The sequence below is a fragment of the Sabethes cyaneus genome, chromosome 3, assembly GCF_943734655.1.
Source record: "Sabethes cyaneus chromosome 3, idSabCyanKW18_F2, whole genome shotgun sequence".
NCBI lineage: Eukaryota > Metazoa > Arthropoda > Insecta > Diptera > Culicidae > Sabethes > Sabethes cyaneus.
In genome coordinates this window covers 84,939,154-84,962,355 of record NC_071355.1, presented here as the reverse complement: position 1 = coordinate 84,962,355, position 23,202 = coordinate 84,939,154, and the positions used below count along the sequence as shown (strand labels likewise).

The 23,202-nt window shown below is 39.5% G+C and overlaps 1 protein-coding gene across 1 annotated transcript; it reads right to left on the bottom strand.

The window, feature by feature from the left end:
* Nucleotides 1–1,055: 1,055 nt before the first annotated feature.
* On the bottom strand, nucleotides 1,056–21,735 carry LOC128739824 (SH2B adapter protein 2). Its single transcript, XM_053835323.1, has 6 exons — nucleotides 21,451–21,735; nucleotides 10,847–11,336; nucleotides 10,632–10,754; nucleotides 10,316–10,552; nucleotides 9,171–10,115; nucleotides 1,056–2,077 (listed from the first exon to the last, which is right to left on the bottom strand). The coding sequence occupies exons 2-6, from the start codon at nucleotides 11,228–11,230 to the stop codon at nucleotides 1,850–1,852; spliced, it is 1,917 nt and encodes a 638-aa protein (XP_053691298.1). The 5' UTR covers nucleotides 11,231–11,336; nucleotides 21,451–21,735; the 3' UTR covers nucleotides 1,056–1,849.
* Nucleotides 21,736–23,202: the final 1,467 nt, after the last annotated feature.

Here is a 23,202-nt window from a genome sequence, read left to right as displayed (position 1 = left end):
AAGTTTATAATTGAAAATACATTCCATCGAAATGGAGATTAGTTAAGTCCTTTAAAACTTTAAAAGGGCGTAGATCAAAAATTCGTCGAACGATTTTTTTTTAAATTGGCTCAGAAGTGTAGGATGGCAATACAAACCAATTAGCATTTACCGTCTAAATAGCCTATTTTATTTTTTAATAACGGTATGTTGAACACCGTGGCGCTGCATATGCTTGTAGGTAAAATTGAGAAAGGGCTTTCAGTAAAGGAAATTGCACTTTGTTCTTTTCTGGATATTGAAGGAGCTTTCGACAATATTTCCTATTCATCTCTGAAAGATGCTATGAAACGAAGAAAGTATAACTCGCAAATAATCGACTGGATTCATGCCATGCTGGCAAAAAGAGAAATTACATCTGAGCTTGAAGCGTCCTCTATAACAATAAAGGAAGGGATGTTTACAAGGATGTGTTCTTTCGCTACTTTTCTTGCCTTTTAGTTGTATATGATCTAAATACTTAGGAGCATCGAAGCTGAAGGTTTCGAAGTTGCCGGCTTTGCATTGCAGATGACCTTGTCATCATGGTGAGATGAAAATTTGATAATATAGTTTCGGAAAGAATGCAATGGCTCTAAGGCTTACCCAAATGTGGTGTAAGGACGGCTTTAACTTTCACTAAAGGGAGGAAACTCAGCTTAAAGCTTCTCAAGCTTTCAAGTTTGAGGGGAAAGAAAAGTGAAGAGGCAAAAGCCAAACTGCAATGCACATGCTAGTATATGTGGGCTATGAACATTAAACTAGCGCCATACGTTTTACCCAAGTGGGGACCTTCCGCTTGGAATTCTCTGTGGTATTATCACTTGTAAAACATGCAAACACAAAATTTCAACAAAATTAGAGCTTTTTATGAAATTACCGAGTGGGTTCAATTGTACCCGAGTTTGAGTTCAAACAAAAGCAATAGATGATCGAATATTCAACTTAGTTATTTTGTGGAAAAATATTAAAGTGATAAATATTAAAAAAACAACATGTATTCGTCAGATTTATTGTTTCTGCGTTTGTTCCATTATCTTTCAAATTTTACATATTACAGCAGCATAATACCATTTTTACACACATTACATGATTTTATTCGTTTTTCGTCTTCTATTTGCATTAGGTAGTTATGTTTATATAAATTTTTCTTCTATTTTTTTTATTTCGCTTTCGTAATCACAAAAAGCATGAATGTTGCCTGATAGATAAGCCATTGCTATGTACACAGTGTTTACAGTAAATGTGTTTCTCAGTTTGCTGATCGCGAGCGGAAGTTGTTTGTTCTGCTGTAGAATGCTTCTTCGCTAACAGAAAAAGCAATACATCCTTTTCCCAGGTAAGCAGTTATAAATATACGACAATAAACATTCCGGTAACGGGTGTCAGCCTATAGGCTTTTAGTAATGCTCTGTAAAAAATTAATATTTATTTCTTTTTGTTTTTCAATCATTTATCGAGCCGAACAAGTTGTTCGTTCACTTTGTAAGACGACGTTCATAAATGCAGTTTTAAACTGTCTGAGTTTTGCTAAGCACTAGCTAAAAAGTTTAAGAACATTCTTCTAAAGTAATTGTAAACATTAAATATAGGTGTTTGATTTGTTGAAGCACTAATATTTACAATTTTGAAAAGCTACTACTTTGTTCTACAGATGTGAACACATGCCCGCTCTCTTGTTTCCTATATCTGCTTTTTTTGTGTTAGATTTTGGTTTTGGCAAAGCGTCGTCCAATTCCTGCAATCCGATCGCGTGAAGATGTCCCAATCTGCCAGTATTGACGGTATTCAATTCCTCAGTGTCCCCGCTGTTGGGGCCAACGACTTCGTTTCAGACATAACTGTATTGATTATCGACGGCCCGTTGGCCATCTTCTCCGGCCCCCGAAGAGGATGCTGCCTGCTGTCCCCCACTGGACACCGTTGCTTGGCCCGTTGTACTAGCACCACCAGCGCCCTGTCCACCAGCAATTTCATGAACCGGAATCGTCTGCTGAGACAGCTCTAGGTCGCACGTTTTGATGCGCACACTGCCACTCATAGTGATTACTTGCAAGGGCTACAAGAAGCGCAGCCACGGGAGCGCGGATGCGGAAGGAGAAAGTGTACATTTGAGGAGAGTTTCGATCAAATTTAGGGGTAAAGTGTTACAGAAATTTAGAGTCAGGAAAACCAAAGGATCGATTTTTAGTAACAAGCGGTTGAGCGAATACTAGGAAGCGACGATAAATATAGTATTACTTACCCCTTTGAGAGCAAACACACATCGATAATCGAAATCAGAATATTGAACAAGTGTAATAGTGGAAATCAAAGCGGATTACTTCAGTTATGTGTGTGCTAGAGTCTCAGTTCTTTAAACGGTTATTCAATCTTTGTGACTACAGACTTAGGACAGGACCTGTTAAATCATATGTCATTATGTTCAGTCATTTTGAGCATAAGAACAGCTTTTCAAATCCCAGAAATCAATGACGGGTATTCAAATCTTAAGCCAAAAGCAGTCGTATGAACATATTGATTACTTTAAAAACTAACTGCTTGAAATTAAAATTAATAAGAACATAGAAATCACAATAGAAATTTGTCATCAACATTCATCGCTAACTAACGGGTTGCAACTAAAATTTTGGAATTTTTTCGCAGCCCTTATGCTCAACAACAAACGAGCTCAGAGTGAAATGAGAGTATGTATGTGTAGCTCTCTCTCTCTCTCCTCTTTCTGTTAATATTTTTTGTTTTGTTTCTGCTTGCCCAGTTTTGCTAAAAATGACATCGAAACAAAAAGCATTTCGGGAGCGCGTTGTACACTTCTATGAACTGCAACAGAAATCTCGGCAAAAAGCATACAGCATACGGTACAACATTTAAAAAGCAAATATGTTGCGGCTTCGACTGTTTACCATGTCCTATGATGCCCAACAACTATTCGCAAGCAAAGTAATGGAAGACCAGCCAAAATTATGAACGCAGAAGGATATCTTTCACTTTCTCGTTTCTTCAACAACAAGCCCTCTGGTTTGGTTATCAATTAAGATGCACCAGACGAATGTTTGAACAAAATTTTGATCCCGTTTCTATAAAAACATCATGCAGATGGACAATACGTGTTTTGGCCGGATAGAGCATCATCGCATTACGCCAAAAAAATACAATCGTTCCTGAATACCCATTCGATCCCATTTTTACCCAAGAACCACGACCCGAAAAATCTGTCTCAGTGCACCCAATCGAAGATTTCTTCAGGATTTTGAGTTCCTTGGTGTACAAAAATAACTGGAGAACCACGAATTGCAAACTTAACAGTTGATTGGTAGAATCAAGAGATGTATTCGCAAAGATGACATGAAGGCCGTACAACGCTCCTATTTCGACGTCAAACGAAAGCTTCGCCGAACAGCCGATTACGGACCGTTTTCAAATATACACTAATTTTTTTTCAACAATGGATAATGTATCTTTAATTTCGGTAAATCAGATGTTCTTCATGTATCTCTGTCTTTTTTTGACAGTTTGAGAAAAAAAATTCCAAAATTTTAGTTGCCACCCGTTATCAGTCACAGGTGTAGAGCTTAACCATAATAGACATTATAGCGTAATCCTATTTATTGCAAATTGCGGGAAAAACAGTATCTTAACTTTATAGATTTCATCATGCTTTTAATTATTTGGTCGTTTCTGTTTGTGTTTTACACCAACCTGAAGAACCAATTCATTTTTTAACACTGTGAAACAGTTGTCTGTCGTGAACAAGTGATAGCAATTAAAATCAAGTCAACACCAAATTAAACATTAATTCACCGAAACAAAATGCGCAGAAAAACGCATTAAAGCTAAGCCCAATGTTTTGTTTTAATAAATACTGCTGACAAAAAAATTTTATTGTGATCAGCGGCGAACAACAATCTTTTATATCTTCATATAAGCATGTTTTCATCCAAAGGATGGTTTCTGATGATTGATAAAACTGTTAGAAATTTTGGCATTCTTCTCACTTTTCTTGGGCAATACAACAGCTTGAATGTTTGACAGAATAACTCCGTAACATCTAGTTACTCCGAAGAAAAGTTTATTCATTTCTCCATCGATACGGACAGCCAGCTGCGTAATATACTGGTCTTCTCGTCGTCACACAATCCGCGTTGCCTACGGCTATCCAAAATTTCAACTGCGAAATCACTGCTGCTGGTTCATGGGCGCGCGTAATTTTACTTTCTCAGCAAAAATGCCTACTAGGAACTGCAGACCAACGGGACTTTTCCATTCCCTGCTTTGCCAAATGGATGTCAGACGAAACGTTTGAAATGGCAAACAAACTGATGAAAACAAAGGCAATTTTCGACTAAGCCTTTGTTATATACTAAAGTAACGAGCGGCTGAAAACTATGTAACTACGAAAGGCAGGAATAACGAACCACGAAAAAAAGGCCGGTCTTTGAAGATACACTTTGTTCGAATAAAACAGGACCTACTGGTTGGCAAAACTATATCCGTTTCTGTAAAGCCAGCAGACCGGTAGGTGCTCTCGGCATCGGTGTCAGTGCAGCCGCCAAGTGGTTTGGTGAAATACACCACCAAATAAAGGAGAACAAGAAGACGCGCAAAGATATGCTTGGGCATCCCGATATGTTCAATACGCTCGACGATCGCCTTTCTCGAAGTTACAGCTAAGCAACTGTTGTTGTGTTAACCCCTCTAAGGTCTACATCAGCGGTTCCCAACCTTTTTTCGGTTCGCGTACCCCCTGACGAATTTCCCTATACTACTCTGCAGCGAACTAAAGTTTTGGCGAACCCCTGGGGGTTCGCGAACCCCCATTTGGGAACCGCTGGTCTACATCATTTTTAGCACCGCAAAATTCACTAAAATGGCCATAACTTTTTTATTTTTCAATATTTTTTCACCAAATTTGGGAATTTTGCCGAAAATATTTTCTATTTTCATAATACCTATAGATAATGGCCATATGCCATATGGTCCCGGAGTTATTGCGGAGTTCCTTCGAAATCCGTTCCGTGCTTGAATCAGAAAAGAAACCCTCCCCGGACCCGGAACCGGTCATACGGCCTCTGAGAAACATGAGATGATCACCAATCGCTATTTTATCGAATGCTGATGTTTTTTGATATGCGACACGACATGCTTTACTGATGCTGAAATGTCCCGTTACGGGAACCGGTTCCGGATTCATAGTGTCCCCCCGGATCCGGATGGCGCGCACCATGGCTCACAACTGCGGCAAAGTAACTGATATATCCACAGTAGATGATATGTTTACAAAAATCAAAAGATTTCAAACAAATTTTAGATATTTGACAACTTTATCTAAAATAGCCATTTCTCGGTCCCCCAAGGAACTCCGGAATAACTCCGGGACCAAATGGCATATGGCCGTTATCTATAGATATTATGAAAATAGAAAATATTTTCGGCAAAATTCCCAAATTTGGTGAAAAAATATTAAAAGATAAAAAAGTTATGGCCATTTTAGTGAATTTTGCGGTGCTAAAAATGATGTAGACCTTAGAGGGGTTAATGTTGCAAGTTGGAGTTTCCAACTGAACAAGTAATATTCTATAAAGCGTTGTGAACTATCCGTTAGAGGTGTGGCAAAGCATATCACTAAAACAGAAAAGAAGCGAAGGTGCGTAAAACAACCCCCGGACATCTACTATGTTTCCTGAAACCGCCACAAAATAAGGTGGCGCTACAGGCGATTAAGCCAACAAAACATAATCACGTAGAAGTGAAGAATTTTACATGAGTCTCAATAACAATTCATCGATAAAAATAATCTACTTTCAACTAACAGAAAACGTCGCTTTTAGGACAAGAAATAAATGATAATGTAGCGAAAATAACGTCTGGCGCTGCAGAAATATCGTGTGAATCGTTCCTTTACGCGCACACTTGTGATCCGATACGTATGAAAGTGATCCACTGATCCAGCTATGTTGGCTTCACCTATTTTGTTCGTAAACGTCAAAGTTGCCACCGGGGTGGCGTAAAATGTAGCTGCTGAGACGTCGCGATTAGCTCGTTACAACAAACTTAGCAATCTGTTCGCTCGTTGCTGTCGGCTGAGTTGACCAAGAACGTCGTCTCTGAAGGTATAAAACCAATCAACAAATCTACCAGCTCCAAGCACATATGTCCGCTCAAGCTTTCTATAACCATCCAACAATAATTGTTTTCAATTATTAATTTTTAAGGCCAATTATATAAATGAAGATGTGATTGAATTTTCTCATCAACTAATTTGGCATGATGAAGATGTGAAATTATCCGAAATAGCAGCACAATTTTCTATATCAAACCATAGTATATCAGTTGGACGTGAACAGCTATCATGATTTTACATATTTACTATTTAGTTTACATAATTGTATCATATTAGAAGCGTTTTTATGAAGCCACTATGTTAGGGAATTGATATTGAAGCATATTTTTCTATATTCAATAAATTTTCGTGAATAATCGCTGAATTATCGTGCCAGCACCATAATCAATACAGAGACAGCTGCAGATTTAGATATTTCTATTATTAAAATGAATAGAAATAAAATCATCAGATAGGCAAATACGGTTAATATTGAAGGACAACTGATGAGCAAAATCATCAGATGTAGTGATTAAAATGTTTAAATATCAAAAATTAAGCATTGTTTTGAAAATGGTGCTGGCACGGTATAAAATAGATACAGACTTAAGAACTAGTGCCCCAACCCCAACCCTACTAGGTCGCTACTGTAACTATCCATTTATGAAATAGATCCAATCAATTCATAGAAATCGCTTTGAAATCTATAGAAGATTGAACGAATACCATGTTACTACTTTGATAAATGTCACATACAACGCATGAGCATGTATACACGAAGAATCACAGTATAAGCAATTCAGTACTGCCAGATATATCTGATCATTGTTTCGCAAGCATGAGAAATTGCTATTCGAATTTTTTTGCAGAAATTCTTCACGCACCCTGTACAGTTGTCGTCAAACGTCGGTCAGAGATGCAAAAGTATGCCTACATGAGATTAGTTGATTCACCAATTATGAAAGCGCTTAAGGTTTATGCAAAATAAATTGTTTTCACTACATTTTGCAATTCGCAGTCAAATAAATAAATCACATGAAAAGTACCTTGCTATCCATTTAACATAAAAATTGATTAAAATTTTTTTTTTAAGAGTTCTATCGATTTTTAGGTATGGTACGGCACTAGTTCTTCAGTCTATACTTCCATTTTGGGCCTATCCTCTGCTCTATTTATCCTGATTACAGTTAACATTTTCTAACAGTTACTAATTCATACCACTATACACTACTCTTCTTGCATATTCATTTCATGGTGTCAAAATTGGTTCTCCTCAGGGTCGTGTAACACAGAACAAGCTAGGCCCGATAATCAGAAGCATGCTGAAAAAACCATCCCACCCATGCCCTTCCAAAAAAACTGGGCAAACAGCATCTTATTCATTTAGTTTCGGTTTGCGCTATGTGCCACGTATGTATATCACGTGCCTTCATTGGCATAGATCACATGGATATAACATTTGACCACAGTTATCGCTATGAAACTTTCCAGAAGACTGCAGAACTGTAAAAAACGTTCATTTGAGTCATCTCAGCAAAACACTAAAGAGATTATTTCCAGATTTTGCCATTTGACAGTACCGTCTCAGCGGAGCAAAATTTGACGAAGTTATGTATGGGACATTTGTAGAACAGATTATTATCCACAATTTTGCTGAATAAAATTATGCTGTATCTTTTGTAGTTACGGAGCTACAGTGTTTTCGTATCTCTTTAGTAACTAAATCAACGTTCACTTAGTTAATAATGAGCATTGTAGCTCCGTAACTCCCGTAACGTCCCTTATACACGCTTTAAAAACTGTACGTATATGGTTAAGCTCTACACCTACGGTGAGATGTTTTGATATTCCAATCAGAAATAGCACTTAATGGCTAGCCACTCAACGAAATTCTACTTTGCCGAGCAATAATCAGTTTATGACTAACGCAACAAGCAGTCTCCTGAGATTCTAGCACACAACTGGACTCGAAGAACCGGACATCAAGTAAACAACGGATGTTCTCTCTGGCAAAATAATCAAAACAATAGAAAATATAAATAATAATGCTCATGCCTGTTTTTTTAATTGTTGCTGTCCATAATTCACTGCATTCTACGTTACGTCACGTCGTTATAATAGCTACACGCCGATGTTTCAAAGCTGTATATTATACCGTTTACTGAAAGTAATGCATAGGTTACAATTTATTCTATTTCGCTGCACCGCAGACTTGTTTACGAAAAATGTAGTTATTTCGCTGGCATCATTTTGAGCCACTTCTGTAGTGCATGACACTGTTTTAATCTCAAATTGTGTATGTATTGTGATAGTATATGTATGTAAACTAGGCGTACGTATTCTTATTTGTGTAGGTAAATGTTTCCTTTGATATTGAATTGCTACCGGAATGGCGCGTTATTTCGAATATGAAGACTTCGGTTTTCTCGTATGCTGCTTTATTGATAAAAGCTTTAAAAGACTACAAAGTTTTTGAATCGTATTCGGTGCACACCGAAAACTCAAAGTCTTATTCACAAAAACATTTGCATTTCCTGTAGCTTTTTCATTAAGAGCTACGCCCTACATTGCTGTCTGCATGGCTCAAACAATAATAAAATATATCAAACAAATGTAAGTAAAAAAGGAAACAAGAGCGTTTGTAGCATTGACTTTGTTTCGATTGATGATGTTTTAAAATCATAAGCAAACACATATAACCCTGTTACGATTTCATGCAATGTATAAAATTTTTTGAATCTCTGAGTCCTTTTTCCTACATTTTGAACCTACATAGTTTCAATATATTAACACAAGTAAAGCGTGAGTGAATCTCATGTTTAACATGGTACCCTTTTTATAGGAGTTTCACCGTTAGATTCGTCCCAGTCGAATTTAAAGTCTCGTGATGCGCGCCGGTCTATGCTGTTGTTTGTTTCCCTACTCTGTTTGTGGTTAATCGTTAATGATTTGTTGTAGCTTATTTCATTAAACTTATAAAAGAGGCGCAACAGAAAACTTAAAACACAGAACTAGAAGATGTAAAGACACAAAAAGATGTCAACTATCTCACATGTCGTGGACTCGTATTGGGATTGCCACTAGCACCGGATCCAGCTCCTGTACCACCTCCACCGCCAATAGATGTTGTGGAATAATTGTTACTATTCGACTGCGTGGTGGCCATTGCATGTGACGGTAGCACGACAAAATTCGTCAACGTGACATCTGCTGTACCGCCGGACTCAAGCGGAATCGGATGTTGTCGAAAGTGTTCCAGCATCTCCGTTATAGATGGAAACCATAAATGTTGGACACGACACTGGCCCAAATCGTTTAGCGTCATTCGTAGATGCTTTGCTTTGCCTTGGAAATTGAAAGTTAGAACAAATTCACCCTTACGGGTTTCACTTTGTCGCACGAGGAACACACCGTGACTAGAGATACCATTGTGTAGCACTAACTGGGCTGCTTCGGACCGTGCTAGCATACCATGAAACCAAGGATACTCGCGCATTATAGCTGTCAGGTCAGTATCAGTCTCATGCGCCTGATCCAGGTCTCCTTCGGTCAATTCGAAATTCGAGGAAGATGATATCCTATCGTCCGGGCGTCGCGGCGGTAATTCTGGCGCCATCATTGTTGGCACAGCGTTCAATGCGGACTGGTTCAAGCTAAGGTTATTTACATCATGCACCAAACTGTTAGAAATAGCTGCTCCACCAGCTCCAGTTGTTCCCCCGCCACCGGGAGCACCTCCGCCACCACCATGTGATATCGAGGTGTTCATCACAACGCTCAGATCGGATATCGGTGGCATTTGCGACGTCGGAGTGCTACGCATACAATAGCGTATCGTCGCCAACCAGCTTCGCATATCGTCGGTATCGCGCGCCTCGATCACGTACTCCATATTGTTATCTGCCTTTAGCACGAACGTATTTTCGTGGTCCGGCATTTCCAGCGCAGTCGTCTCACGGGCTTCCGTTATCAGAAAGCAGAACACGCCACTTCGGGGCTATTATAAAGAATGATAAAAAAAACATTGACCCGTAACAAACGTAACTTGCAGACGTAATTAATACTATTGCTAATGAAATAAATTTTGTTCCTTCAAATCCAACCTAGGCACCCCCGAAAGTTGGAATAAATGACGTCAATTAGAAGAAGCTTGGGCCAAATTCAAACTAAAGTAAAATTTTACAACAAAAAACATACCTTTTGGGATTTTGGCGGTGAGTAGAATTCAAGCATATACCCGCCGACCGTTTTAACTAGCACGAGCTTACACTTTTCCCATTTGTGCGAGTTGCTAGGCTGATCTAGACTTTCTGGCGTCAAGTAGTTAACCGTTCCTTCTTTCCTACATTCTACCACTATCTTGGCCAGTTTGGTTTTGTTCACTCTACTTCCCGATAACTCCACTTCATCAGAGTGTTGCTTGTGGAATAGTGCCTGTAAAGATTTCGGTATCAGAATTTTCCGAAGTTTATCATATCTTGAATGATATGGAATCGATGCTCACATGGATTACCTTTCCCTTGCGTAGCCCTTTGAAGGACAACCTTCGAAAAAAGGGTTTGTGATTTGTTTTGGGCGAATCGGTGTCCTCCGAGTAGTCACTCTCTTCCAATACCATCGCCGTTCCATTTCCGGTCTGGGGAGGTTGAAGGACACGTTATATTCATCCGTTTTAACAGTAAACATTACATATACTACACAATTATTATAATCAGCAATTATACGTACTTTATTTTGCATACGTCTCCGGTAGAATTCATGCTCAAAGTGCTCCTGGAAGCATTCGATGAACCGCCGCATGAAATCACGATGTGAAACAGTATGTCGTGCCGATTCGGGTAAATTGTTGGTAACATAGTTCACACAGGAACGAGCAAAATCAGCTGAGGCGGCGCGAGCATGACGCTCGCAAAACTCCGCCCATACGCTTCCACTTCCTGCAGTTAGGGCCGCTGAAGCACCACCACTGGTTGGGGTAACACCGGTAGACCCAGTAGTAGTAGTAGTTGCCCCCGTAGTTGAACTAGGCACCGTCGACCCCGTTGTGCCTGTACCTGTCGGTGTTTGCGTTGTATTGCAAAAGTTTTGATCTCCCTCAGTCAAATTGGCCATAGTAACAGGTCGTAGAATATGAACTTTGATTTCTTTTTTGAGCGATAGACAGACGTTTTTAGCAGTACTGTAGAATATTATCAGTGCCTATCATCGCAAGGTGACCCTAAAATAAAGATGGTAGAGTCTAATTAGTGTAATGTTCATTTATACTCTGTTAAAAAAACAATGAGGTCTGTTTTGTCTGCAGTAGCATTAGCATTAGCATGTAAGATTGCACACAGATGGGCCTCTGTTTTGTCTGCATAACACAAAGAATGAATATTTTCAATATTGGTACGATCATTATGAACTTCGAACTTCAGTCTAATATTTTTTCTGATAAGCCCGTAAAATATATTTTAATTTGTGATGCATGTTGAGGCACCAGTTTGCACTACCCCTAGACTCATTACCCCTATGACCCTAAGCTACTTTTCGCCACTGCCAGAAGCATCGTTTGCATTTTGTTCTAGTCTGAAATATTGATATTTATATTTTATCTAAAGAGTAGAATCAATTTACAGGTGAATAGTGAAAAGAGAATGGAAATCCGTTGGGAAACATCCGCATCACTGGTTCCCAGTGATGTGCTCAGAATTGGACATTGGAATTCAACAACTGAAAATAATGCCAGTTGGAGTTATATAACCATTACGAAACGACCCCTGGCTACCATTCAGACACATTCATGTGTATATCGGACTGCTGGTCCCACCTACCGGTTACCTCTCGATCGTCCATCAGAATACTGCCATTCTTATCCCGACACATTTCAGCTTGCGGTGTACAAAGCCTTTGCGAGATCCGTTCAACTTCTGGTAGAACTAACAGGTAGCGCTTTTTCTCCCGGAAGATTTGATTTCGCTGCATCTTCTTCTGTTTGTATCTTTCCACGTTCTGACGTGTGGCACTGGGCAGCTTGGCCGTACAGGCAGCGTTCTCCTCATCTATCACCCTCCTATATTCATCGACAAACCAATCGTTCCGCTAATTCCGTGCCACTTGCCCGATGGAGCTCTCCGCTACACTGCTGATGGCTGTTTTGATGTTGTTCCAACAGTCCTCGAGAGGGCCTTCGTCCAGCTCTACCGGCAGCGCAGCTTCGCGTGAATGTGCGTAGTTTGCGACAACGTCTGGCTGCTTCAGCCGCGCGTGATCTAACCGAGGTTGGCGTCGGTACCAAATGTTGTTCACCACGGAGAGTTTTGAGCGCATCTTAACCATCACTAGGTCCGAGTCCGAGTCAACGTTAACGCTTCGATAGGATCTGACATCGATAATGTCTGAGAAATGCCGACAATCGATCTGAAACGTGATCGATCTGTGATTCTGTCTGATTTTGTGACCTCCAAATGTAGTTGTGTAGAAGTCTATGCTGGAAGAAGGTACAACGTACAACCATGTTCTAGGAAGCGGCAAAGTCGATAAGCCTTAGGCCCATTTCATTGGTCAGCTGGTGAGCGCTGAACCCTCCAATTACCGGTTTGTGTCCCACCTCCTGGTCGACCTCAGCATCGAAATCCCCGATGACGATCTTGATATCATGTTGATATCATCACGCATCTCGCCCATCACTATGAAAGCTGTACCCAGCTCGTGTGTGTTACCGCAGCTCTGGTACATGGTACGTCCATCTCTAAACCTACGTACGGTTGAGCTATTTCAGCGCACGTTCTGCGGCACTACGACGTCGAACTTGCGGCTCTTCAACACGTCGGAGAGCACTCGGGTGCTTCGTTGGAACTTGAGAAATTGGCAGTTCCACGTCCCGAGTTTCCAATCCATAATCCTTATTCATTCCGATTGTTCCAGTCCGAATTTTCTTGTTCTTCGTTTAGTGCTTTAGTGTTTTTCGTGGTGGTGGCTTGCAGAGCCTGCAACACCAATCCCTGTTTCGCTGGAGGATCAACAAAGCTCGGAAGCGCCCTCCTTCACCCGCCCAGTATACGACCTTGGCTTCTAACGCGGTGGGTTACTCGATCTCCACCAAGGTTGCTCGTATCCCGGCTGATACCACGAGGAGGTAGAGATAGGGGGTTACTGAATAAGAGCCTGTGAACCGCTATACCGTCTATTTTATACTTGCCAATGGTGATATCCGTTTGTTGTACGATATCCGTTTGTCCGTTTGTGTGGTGATATCCGTTTGTCTCGCCGCCTTAGTAGTGCCAGGATGAATACAAAGATGCCGCTAAGCGATGGACTGAACATTTTGAACAACTCTTCCGAGTTTCAAATGTCAGAGACCAACAAAACCTGCAGCGTATGACGCCTACAGCTCGTCGAATTAATCGCGTCAACTTGAAGATGCCCTCGCTGGATGAAATTGTAGCAGCCATCAAGAGTACGAAATCCAATAGAGGGTAGACTGTATTTCACCGAAATGCTCAAAGCTGACCCATCTTTGTCAGCCCAGATGATGCATCAGCTTTTCAGCCATATGTGGGAAACCGCAACTTTTCCGGTAAACTGGATGCAGGGCGTATTGGTCAAAGTCCCTAAGAAAGGAGGCCTAACTGAATGCGGTAACTGGTGTGGCATCACGTTGCCCTCTATTACTCTCAAAGTACTCTGTAAGTACCGCATCCAGGAGAAGATTGACGCTACTCTCCGGCAGCAGCAAGCTGAATTCCATGCTGGCCGACCATGTGTAGATCATATCACAACGCTCCGCATTATATTGAAGCAGATCAACGAATTCCAGGACTCTCTTCTGCTTGTGTTCGTTGACTTCGAAAAGGCGTTCGACCAACTCAACCACGAAAACATCTGGGGCGCATTTAGGCATAGAGGAGTTCCAGATAAGCTAGTCCACACACTTAAACGATTCGGTAAAATTTACCGAAATCTAAACAGCTGAACGTTCGGTAAAATTTTTTATTGCACCAAACATTACTAATGATCTGTAAACGTCGATTGGCACCATCGAAATTTTTACCGAACGTTCAGCTGTTTAGAATTCGGTAAAATTTTACCGAATTCGGTGCTTTTTGTTAAGCGAGGTTCAGTACGAGGCGTTTTCGTGCAAGGTTTTGCACGAAGCGTCTTGTCCGACCCCATAAGGGTTACTGCTGGTGTAAGACAGGGCTGCGTTTTATCACCGCTTCTGTTTCTCATCGTTATTGATGAGATATTAGTTGGAGCAATTGACAGTAGACCAAATCGAGGATTGCCTTGGAATCCTCTAACGATGGAGTAGCTAAATGACCTCGACCTAGCCGACGACATTGTCTTGCTCGCACAACGCCGAAACGATATGCAGAGCAAGTTAGATGACCTCTCCGAGAACTCCCAGGAAGCAGGTCTAACAGTCAATGTAGCGAAAACTTAGTCTATGGTAGTGAAAACTGACAATTCCACCAACTTCACAGTAGCGGGACAACAAGTTGAGCAGGTAGACGCCTTTCAATATCTTGGCAGCCAGACAACACCCGATGGTGGTACCAAGACTGATATAGCCACACGGATCAGGAAGGCCAGGGGTGCCTTTGCAGGTCTGTGAAACATTTGGCGCTCAAACCAGATCACTCTACGTACGGAAACCCGAGTCTTTAATTCAAACGGGCGTCTCAGCAGAGACAACGCAAAAACTGCAGGTATTCATTAACCGGTGCCTGCGATATATCATTCTTGCCTGGTGGCCTGACATCTGGATATCCAATAAGGAACTCGGTGGAGGAATATCCAATAAGGAATCGTCGGTGTCATCAATGGTCGATAGCCATATAAATTCGTGAACGTAGGTTGAAGTGAATCAGACACACCTTGAGGAAAGGAACGAACGCCGTCTGCAGAGAAGCACTCGATTGGAATCCACAAGGAGAGCGTAAAAGAGGCAGACCCAGAGGCTCAAGGTGACGCAGCGTAGCCAACGACCGGCTGTAGACGAGAGCCTGTCCTGGCGACAGGTAAAACCCATGGCGGGTAACCGTCAGCAGCGGAGATCTCTGATTTCATCCTTTTGTTCTGCCGGACCGGCGGACATGGACACATAAGTAAGTTGCGCAAGTCACCGACGCTACGCATTACTCAGCCTTTTGCCAGCCGGTGAGTAATGATATGGTAGACTATTTCGCAAAAGGGCATGCTTCCTATCTTTTTTATTGCATCATCGCTAACCGTTACATCTGGTCCAGTCAAACGTAGACCCAAGGGTGTGGTGTATAATATTTACCGGATTTTATCGTGTTCTATCAGTCGAAGGTGATAACGGCGGATAAATTTACTTTGTACAATATAATAAAAATCAAAATTAAACAAATCAGGATTATGTTACGGACACGACTCGATTACATGGTTAACGTAGGAAAACCATGAATAAGGAAACTTTTTTTATATTTCATGTACAGCCAAGACACAATCGGGGAGAAAACGACTTCAAAGATTTCAACTAAAATTTCAAAAGCGAGAGAAAAACTGATTTTTCGTTCTTGCAGCTAAAGCAAACTGCTTTCCAATTAACAAATGTGGTATTATTACTTCCATCCATGATGTTTCCTGCTTCATGGCCCGCAACAATCAAGACGCAAAGAATTAAGAAACTAATTTCCTCTTCATCATAAGCTTACGATTGTGACGATACGTGCTAGTTATCATTTTCATCAAACGACCAAAAAAAAAGAATAAGACCTGACACGATATGCACCAGTTATTCAATAGCGCGCACTTATAAGCGTTAGTTTTCTTTATTGGACTCGATGCGATGAAGATTTTCTAATCGATTGGTTCCAAAATGTTGACAATCGATCCCGAAATCGCTGAGTTATTAGTGTTCAAAACCTTTCGTGACCTTCGTATATTTTTTTTTACAATAACGCCCTAACTTCCCGTTAGACCTAGTCCTGCATAAAAATATGGTAGATATTTGGAACGAACGTCTTTTTCTATAAACAAATTTTGATAGTCATTAATGAATATTGCAGGTTTTAACCAGGCTTCGTTTTCGGTTTTTTGCTCAGTAGATGCTCATTAGACTACAGCGCCTCAACGAAACGGAATTTGAAAAAGTAGTGTAAGGATCAATTGTAGAGTTTATTATTATTTACAATATTATTGAAGAAATTTTAGCTATATCTTTTGTATTTACGGCGTTATGAGGCTGCTATCCCGTTGGTAGCCAAATGAGCGCTCTTTTTGCTACCAACGGGGTATCAGCCCCAAAGCGCCGTAAATACAAAAAATACAGCTATACTTCCTTCAGCAATATTATAGATGCCCCTATCGATCTACAATAGCCCCTATCAAGCACATTTCAGTTCGGAATTAAAATATGTAGCTCAAGTTAGTAGCACCTGCTGAAGGGAGATGGCATAATCAAAAACTTACTTTCAAAGCAACGAATATAAATTTTTACACATTCCGCAGACTTAAGATGACCCTCTGTTCCCTGTGCGTTATGAAAAAGAACTGAAATTATAAGCTCCGTTCGTAAGAAATGGAAAAAATGTATATTCATTCGATTTTCTAACTTTTTACATAATATTTGAAACTGAAATTCTAAGCATTACTCAGCAGTACTGAAAACCAAGATCGCCTCCGTAGCTTGGAGCAATAAACTTTCTTATCAGCGCTCCCGCTTGCTACTTCATCCAATGTATCAGCGTTTAAAATTAAATTCTCTCGATTCTATGTCGGTAAAAGTCTTTCTGGTTTATAATCAAACATACAAATAAATTTCTTTGTGTATTAAGTTGGCAGAAAATATTCAAAATAATGGAATATAGTGTGCATATCTCGAAGCTAGACGATCAAAAAGGCACCAGAGAAAGAAAACGCAATAACAAAAGTGTGGAACGCAACGCAGAATGTTGTTATTTGATGGCCGTGTTTTGAAAATTAATGTACAAAAGCTATCAATTTGTAAACAGATGAAGTACATACACGTAAAAAAAGGTTGCTTTATCATAAATATATGTCTATTAAGCCTTAAGAATCTTAATTTAATCTGGAAATTTCCAGGCTAAAGAATTAACCAATTCTTTGCCCGTCTATCTATATCTTTCGAGCTCTAACAAAAAAAAATCAATTCTGAATGCTATCGGATTTTGACTTTTGAAACAATTAATTAAACAGGATTAGTACGACGATCGACTTTTGACTGTACGTTAATATACTGTTAGATACATTAATCAACTCATCACTCACGTTACCGGCACGATGAGTCCATCATGTACCGCGCAATCTTATCATCTGACCAGAATGTACAAACAAAGCGCGTTTGCATTTTCTGGTCAGTTATGACGAATAAAAGCCATCCATAAGTTTATTGAAGAACTCTTAGCATCTCTAGTGCACCTTGCTTATTGCCATTAATTTAACAATTTTGCACTGTTTGCTGATTCAGTTTTTATATGTCCGTTTCGCACACTCCTCTATTGATTGATTGCGACGTAGAAGACAAGCTTATTTACGTTTGCTATCGTCACTTGGACCTTTATTCGCCCGATACTTCGTTCATTTCATTGACTGCACATATTTTCGTTCTTTTTTCACTGACAATACTTCCTAACTAGCTAGCAGCTAGTTACGGCCAAAATCGAGGACGATTCAATCAGACTTTGTTCCCAAACGCTTATGCTACTGTGCTATCTACCGTAAGCACACATAATAGGGGGCAGATATGAGCAGCCTGCGATAAACCTGAAAGACGATGATTTCCAAATTAATCATAAAAGAAGCTGTCTCCAACGACTTCTCACTAGTGGAATATGAGGAGAAAGGGCAGGATGAGTTAGCGGAAGTAAGGGTAGACGGGGCAAGACCGCCCGCCTAAGCAAAACCACCTGTATAAAAAAAAGTTGTAGCTCAATTTCTAATCTATCTGCTTTAAATGAACAATTGATCTATTACCTACATGTAAAAAATAAAAACATAAATATTTGTAATGATTTTCTATTTTTTATTGCGATTTGGAAACACTTCCAAAAAATAGAGTATTTTTTCCATGCGGGGTGAAACATGCCCACTAACGGGGTAAAACCGCCATAGCGTATAACTTTAACAATATTCAACCGATTTGAATGAAACTGGTGGCATTGGATTCGTGAATTTATCTAATTTAAACAAATTGAACCAGTTTGCTATCAAACAATACATAGTTCCCCGAGATTCGCAAATTCGAAAGAGTGTCCGGCAACCACTCGTATTGGAAGAATATCAGTAATATAGGTACCAACAGTCTTGAAATTGATACCGTATAGTTTCTTTAGACAACAAGATGGATCGGGTTAGGCATCCTGGAGTCAATCTTTAAGGACTAGAGAGGATCTAAGATAAAATATAACAATATGGGTATTAAAGTTCCTACAATTTATCGGGTGGGTCATTTTTTGACATTTCAAATTGTTCTGATTGATAAAGCAGATGCATATTATTTTTCCATTGCTAAGATAATTTGCTATATTTTCATAAAAAATATGTTTATTCCATGATATGTGTTCCAAGAGGGAGGAATTATTGAAGAAAGCTATAACTGAGAAAACAAGAAAATGTCCATAGAGCCCGCGGGAAAATTGGCGATTTAGATTTTTCCAAACAGTCTACCAGCTACAAACTAAGCACATTTATATTGCTTTATGTAAATCTGAGATTCTTTGGTCCAAACTATGCAATTATTTTAAAAATCTCCTTAGCGCACTAGCATTCTGTACAACGGTCTTGCGCCGTTCGTTGTGGGCGGTTTTACCCCCAAATGACCGAGTTACACATTTCACTATTTATTTCAACAAAACTGCATGAACAGTTACCTAATTTAGGTACTGTCGGATGAAGACAGGATCAGAGATGCGATATGGGTTGGATTTACTAAAAGTTTTAACGTTTTGAATAAAATAGACCCTAGGTTCTGCGGGAACAAAGTTATAAAAAACGAAACAATTATAACGAAAAATCTGTTTTTATTTATTTCTCCGATAGTTTATACGATATTGCTGTACAAGGTATTGTAAAATATTGCGAACGCATTCAGTAATATGACTGTCATCAACATTTAACACCAATTTGAGCAAGGCCCTGTAAAAACATGGTGGGCGGTATTACCCCGGCGGGCGTTGTTACCCCGTTTACCCTTAAGTGTTTTAAAACATTCATAAAAACAATTATTTTTTCCGGTTTACGAAATTATAATTTTCTGTTAAGAATTTTCAAAACATGTTATAGAGAAAATGCAAAATCTGACACAAAATTAACGCCATAGACGAATTATGAAGATCAGGCATTTTTACATGATTTAAAGCCTTGACAAGTTATTTTATTGACATATTTGTACGAAACAAGCTTTACTGTTTCGTATCTGTCAACCAAGGTTGTAGCGATCAGTTACGCTTACTTACGCTCATCAAATTCGTTACCTATTTTCATAATTAATCCAAGTTGCCAATTTGCCTTGTTAATGATCATAGAGTAATACTGCCAAGATCCGTGACAACTTTTTCCGTGGCATATCCCATTAATACTATAGTCAAACAACAAAGACTGTTTCTGCAGTGTAAACTTATGGCAGTGCATTTGGAGATGCATAATGTCATATAATTGCGCGGCTCCAATCAGCGAACAAATCAATTAATGCTTGAAGTCTGCAGCAATCATCGCAAATTTGAATAAGCTGGTAGATTTTTTGTATCATCGACATATAGCAATCGTGTGCCACAAGGTAATAACTTTGTGTTAACTTTGATAAACAATGAAAACAACAGAGGTCCCAAGATACTACCTCTCCGGGGACCCCGGAGTTGCATCTAAACCAGCTGGATGGTGACGTTCCCAGCTTCCCAGCAGGTACGATAAGTACGTACGCAGGACCGACATTAACCATGCAACCTCGTCACAGACACTCCGGGCTTATCACATTTAGCACATAATCCCATAATAGACACTATCGAATGCAGTCTTCAGGTCAGTGTATATACAGCGTCAATCTGGAGACTCCGATTGATGACGCCCAAGTAAAAAGAAGCGAATTCTAATAAATTGGTATCAATAATTTTTAAAATTCACTACACTTTTGAATTATCCAACAATGCGTTATGTCCTGGAACAATTCGGATAGCATCTGACCATCGACAGCCAAAGGCTTTTGATCACAAAACCCATTCAACTATCACTATTCAAAATAAACCAAACAGTAGTGCAACGACAATGGCTTCGTTGAGGTTGCCATGCAATAGAATCCGACGACAATATAATTTTGCCGTCAAATAAACACAAAAACAACAGGCGTAAAGGATACTGGTCCGTATTCTGACAGATTTATAAGGTCAGGCATTATTTAAAAATATTTTATAGCGATAGTAGGATCAAATAGGTAGACAAAAATAACACGAAGAGGCGAACCAGCCTATGGAATAAAGAATCAAAAACAGGAAATTATAGATATAGGCAGCACAGGTACGGAAGGACATGAAATGAAATCTTTAGACCCACTATGTAAATCGTGAGATATATTTCAGTCTAAACCACTTGTAGCTGAGTTGAATAATTTTTATAAATTTTTATTTGATAAGAAGACTCATCCTGTAAATGATATCGTTATTACATGTTACATGGTTTATCTAGATGTGTCGCAGATACGGTAAACGTGCTACAAATCAAAAGACCAGGTAGCAGTTCGGGACACTCACCATAAACATTTTGCTCTAAACTTAACTTGGAACAGTACTATTTGTATGTTAATACTGCAGTCGGAGAATGAATTAACAATTTGTTTCAAAGCTCTTTTTCCTTCTTAATTGATTGTTTTCAAAAATGTTCAATTATTGAATGTTTTATTTGATGATATTCATTGAAATTTGAAGGGACATAAATGCTCAAGAGAACTACTTTTTCTCGAGCATCATGCACTGGCGATAATTACATGCGTAGAAATGTGCTTAAATTCCTACTGTCAAAACATTCAGTTCTTACAAGATTGCATGTAAGAACTATTTTATGCAATTATGCACACAGGTAGTGCTACAAACTTCACCTCATTTGATATGATCGACGTTATTTTGTTCCATTTTAATAGCCGAATCTCAAAAATCCATGCCTAAGGATGTTTTATTGATTCCATAATTCAAGTAACACATATCTGTTAGAAAGACACTTGCTTTGTCTGGATATTCAATTGCTAAGCAGGATCCCCTAGGATACAATCGTCTGCCGAATATCCACACCTCTTTATACAAATATTCCTATACTGAAAAACAGCCACGCTAGCATTAAAGCAAACAAATCACATCCTGCGCTATCGCTATGTTCACCTTATTCCGAAAATGGTCTGTTTTCTGGTTTCACTGCGGCAGGCTCCGATTTGCTCTGCCGTGGCTGCTGTTGCTGCTGATGATGCTTCTGTAACACAATTTTTCTTTTACTTTTTGTTTTTCTTGCACGAGATGATCTTTGGCCTGATGCAGGAAAATTTACTATCACACACTAGATAACACATTCCGCGGGAAACTATAATCACTTCAACGTGCCAAAACCACTACTATATCGTTTTACGCCGCTTTTTCCCGATTCTGGAACAGATTTGTGCGTAAATTTTAAAATTATTTTTAGTGAAAACGCGAAAACATCACACCGCCGCCTAGAGAGCGCAATCAAAACACGAAGGGGAGTGGTGCGCTGTACCGAGTTTCGTCAGTTTCGCTGTCAGGCGAAGGCGAATTTTACTGGCATCGACACCAAGGGGTACCTCAATAGAAAAACGTGAGTTGGATTCTGCTTCGATTATACGGTAAGGGATGGTTAAAAACAAACGATTCCACAAAAATTTTCGCATGAAGATCATTTTTAGAAGTAACATGTACCCCCGCTTGTTTAATCTGAACATTTTTAATTTGAACGCTCAAGTTCTGAAACAGTTTATAAGAGGGGTTGCCTCAAATACTGGAATCGCAATTAATGTTAGCAGTTAAGTATTTTGTTAAAGTTAAGTTTTATGATGTACAATACTAAGGTGCGTTTAAACTGGGCAATTTTTCGGTAACATGTGGAATGCAACATTTGGTATGCGACATGCAGCTAGTTGTTACTCAATGCTGCTTCTGTTGCCACCTGAACATTTGTTATACGTTGCTATGTTGCTTGGAAACATAGGGCAACAGTTTGGAAAAAGTTGCAGGCCACATGTTGCCAATCTAAACGCACCTTAAGACATCCGCAGGTAGCAAATTCGAAAAAGGTTTTACGCTACTGGGTAATAAATAAATACTAAAAGAACCCCGCTGGTATGAATGTGTTCACATTAAAAATTGCTCATGCATCACACACAATTGACGGTTAAGTTTACCGGGCAAATTGAAAAAAAAAAGCAAAAAAAGTTAATGCGTCTCCTCTTGCTCAGCAGCTTTAGTAATATAGCTTATATGCAACCTACCTGCCTTCAGCACCCAAAATAGAATGTTTTAGTTGAAACTGTCGAGCCAATTTTCTCTTGTACAATCCAGTCATTTAGAATTCGCGCATATTCGAAATGTTTTCAAAACGTTTGTTTTCGTCAAATCAAAACAACAAGTTTATAGGGTGCGCGCGTATGTAAAAATGAATAGTTACCAAATATTCAGTTTAAAAATGCACTCGCTTAATCTGAACGAGGTATTTTTCATATTAGCGAGGGTTGAGTGTATTCATAAAGCAATGATTCGTTAAAGGAGGGTTCGTTAATTGAGCGGTTCGTTAGTTGGGTGTTCGCTAGTTGGGCCATGCTCCATCTAAAAAGCACTTAAATATCAAAATTCTATCGAATTTTCGAGTTTGGAAATTTCTAACGACTGTCAGTATTCGATAGTTGGAGTACAGTCGTGACCCAATTAACTAATTCAGGCTGTATATTTAGCTCATTCATTAGCAGTCGTTATTGGTTTGATTTCCCTCAGTCAAGAAGGCTATGAGTGCCTTTGCAGGTTTGCGAAACATTTAGATCACTCTATGCATACGACAACCCGTGGTTTCAACTCAAACGTTAAATCTGCACTGCTGTACGCCTGCGGAACGTGGTGCGCCTCAGCGGA

Excerpts from the sequence above, each read along its gene's own strand:
- LOC128739824 (XM_053835323.1), bottom strand. The coding sequence starts at position 11,230 with ATGGCCAATTTGACTGAGGGAGATCAAAACTTTTGCAATACAACGCAA. Across the intron at positions 10,553-10,631 it reads AAGGGCTACGCAAGGGAAAG|GCACTATTCCACAAGCAACA; the intron begins GTAATCCATGTG and ends AAATCTTTACAG. Across the intron at positions 2,078-9,170 it reads CCAATACGAGTCCACGACAT|CCCTTGCAAGTAATCACTAT; the intron begins GTGAGATAGTTG and ends CGCTTCTTGTAG.